At 41.6% G+C, this 2,500-nt stretch overlaps 1 protein-coding gene across 1 annotated transcript in view; it reads right to left on the minus strand.

The window, feature by feature from the left end:
• The window catches only part of LOC135206987 (rho GTPase-activating protein 8-like), a 265,248-nt gene that overhangs the window by 126,712 nt on the left and 136,036 nt on the right, over nt 1-2,500 (minus strand). The window contains 1 exon segment of the mRNA XM_064238590.1: nt 2,350-2,460. Within this exon segment, the coding sequence (XP_064094660.1) occupies nt 2,350-2,460 (111 nt within the window).

Genomic DNA, 2,500 nt, shown 5'->3' on the forward strand with positions numbered 1-2,500 from the left:
TATATATAATATTATATATTTATATATATATAGATTATATAGATATATTAGATATAGATATATATATATATATATATATAATACTATATATATATATATATATATATATATAAAATACTTGAACTAAATTAAAGTTATACTAGCATATGGAAACAGGGGAAATAGAAAAAAAAACATAACGGACGATGGCACAAGAAAAGAATAGTCGAGTCGCAAAAAAGGAGACCAGCAAGGAGGGAGAGAGAGAGAGAGAGAGAGAGAGAGAGAGAGAGAGAGAGAGAGAGAGAGAGAGAGAGAGAGCGCAAAAGCTTGGGAAGAGATCTGGAATCACTATGGAAACGAAGGTGGGAACAAATTAATGTTCTCAAATCCCTCGCCAATGGATGTGAAGTCTTAGTATATTTCATGAGTTGGCAGAACTGGAAGGGTACGACAACAGGCAGCGATGCTTAGGAAAACTAGCTATAATAGATTCACATTAACCGTGCATTTGATGTCTAGGCTAGTCCCTTACGACGCTCCTGATTGCCTGTTGATAAGCCAGTCACAGGGCTGGAAACTCTCAGTCTCTCGAGAGAGTTCTCATGGATATGTTCCACCTCTCCTGAGAGGGATACTTTTGACAGACGTAGACCTCGGGAGAGGTGGAACATAGATCCTATCCATGTGAACTCTCGAGAGAGGCCGAGAGCTTCTAGCCCCGTGAGTGGCTTATCAACAGCCAATCAGGAGCGTCGTAAGAGACTGGCCTAGACATCAAATGCACGGTTGATGTGATTCTACTATAGGAGGTAGAAGAAGCCCTACACAGCTCTGGACAGAAGGAGAGGAAACATACTGGAATGGAAGGACCTTCCAATTCCAGAAGGTTAGAATGAATGCAGTGCGAGTAAGGGGTTAAGGGGTTCGATTGGCTGCTGGTGAACCTTCGGTAGAGGTGTAAGAAACGGCAAATGTATAAATGGTCGTCTTCTACGCTGGGAATTTCATCCACGACTTGCCAGTTGGAATGTGAAACTAGCAGTGACCGTTGTCATATTCTTTATGGAGCCACCCCTATATAAATAAATATAAATATGAATATATATATATATATATATATATATATATATATATGTATGTGTGATGTGTGTGTGTGTGTGTGTGTGTGTGTAAAACCTTTTAAATACGCAAACATGAAGACGATAAATGCAATCTTATTTTATCAAGAGAAATCTGTTCGAAAGAGTAAATACACTCATGGAAGAGAGAGAGAGAGAGAGAGAGAGAGAGAGAGAGAGAGAGAGAGAGAGAGAGAGAGAGAGAGAGAGAGAGAGCATACAAACCACATGACAAATACAAAACGAACACGGATAATATTCCAATAATATTCCACCGGCTCATTACTGCAAGTACCGCACGTCAGCGCGCGCGTGTGTATGTGTACAGGGCACCAATTACCAGAGGACGTGCTACACTGATCGTACGTTACGTACATACCTGGAAGAATGACGAGAGCATCTGGTCTACTGCGCCTTTTCTGCCGGGTCGTGCTGTCAGATTGCGAGATGAGTTGATGCTGGATTCCACGTACGAATTGTTAAGAGATCAATCAAAAGCAACAAAAACCTTGGGCACCTGACTTCTTGCATGCGGTAGATGTCAGGTCAAAAGCGACGTGCATATTTTGAGTGCTTGAGGAAGCTGAAGGCATCATGCATTAAAAAAAAAAAAGTGTTAGAAAGAGTTGGAAGCGACACGCATGCATTACATATTAGAGATATTGAAAGCAATATGTGAGAATCTGCAAAGGAAAAAATACGTGAATATGAAATGAACAGGGAACGTGCAGAAGAGTACTACAAAGAACAGTAGGGAAGAATGACGTTCAAATTTGAACCGAGTCATAGAATCATGCGGTTTCAAACATCCCCCATAAGAATGTTTTAGAAAATCTCAAAAGAAAAATCGTCAAAGGAAGCCGGCCAAAAGTATATAAGCAAGAAAGCACCAGCTTCACTTAAAAAGTGTGTCAATAAAGGGTTAAAAAAAAAGAATCAGGTACACGACCTCTTCCCTTTCCTTTGTCATGCAAATGTCAACCCTGCAGGCGGGATGCCGGTTTCAAGTGCCAAGGAAAAGAAAGGAGGCTGAAGGATAAAGATGTCTGTCGTTAATTCAGAGTGCCATGCAATGCCAAGGACAAAACGATGAAGGAATCATCGTTTCGCCTTTCTCGGCTACTGGTATTTCATGCAACGTGAAAGTGGCAGAGTGCAAGAAAGGAAATATCGCTTCATCATGAGCCATGCAAGTGCCAAAAGTACAAAAGAAATGTCTTTCGGTTTTCTTCTTCTTGTTGTGGCTTACCCGTGACAGAACTGGCACTCTGCAGTTCGGTGTCGTCGAATTCGAGGTTGGGTTCGTAGTCGTGGTAATCGCTCAGACTCGGGTACGGGTCGTCGTTGTCTCCGTACGAGGCTGTTGTCGTTTTTGGAGTAGTCGTTGGAGCAGACATTCA

Source organism: Macrobrachium nipponense, chromosome 31 (genome assembly GCF_015104395.2).
Source record: "Macrobrachium nipponense isolate FS-2020 chromosome 31, ASM1510439v2, whole genome shotgun sequence".
NCBI lineage: Eukaryota > Metazoa > Arthropoda > Malacostraca > Decapoda > Palaemonidae > Macrobrachium > Macrobrachium nipponense.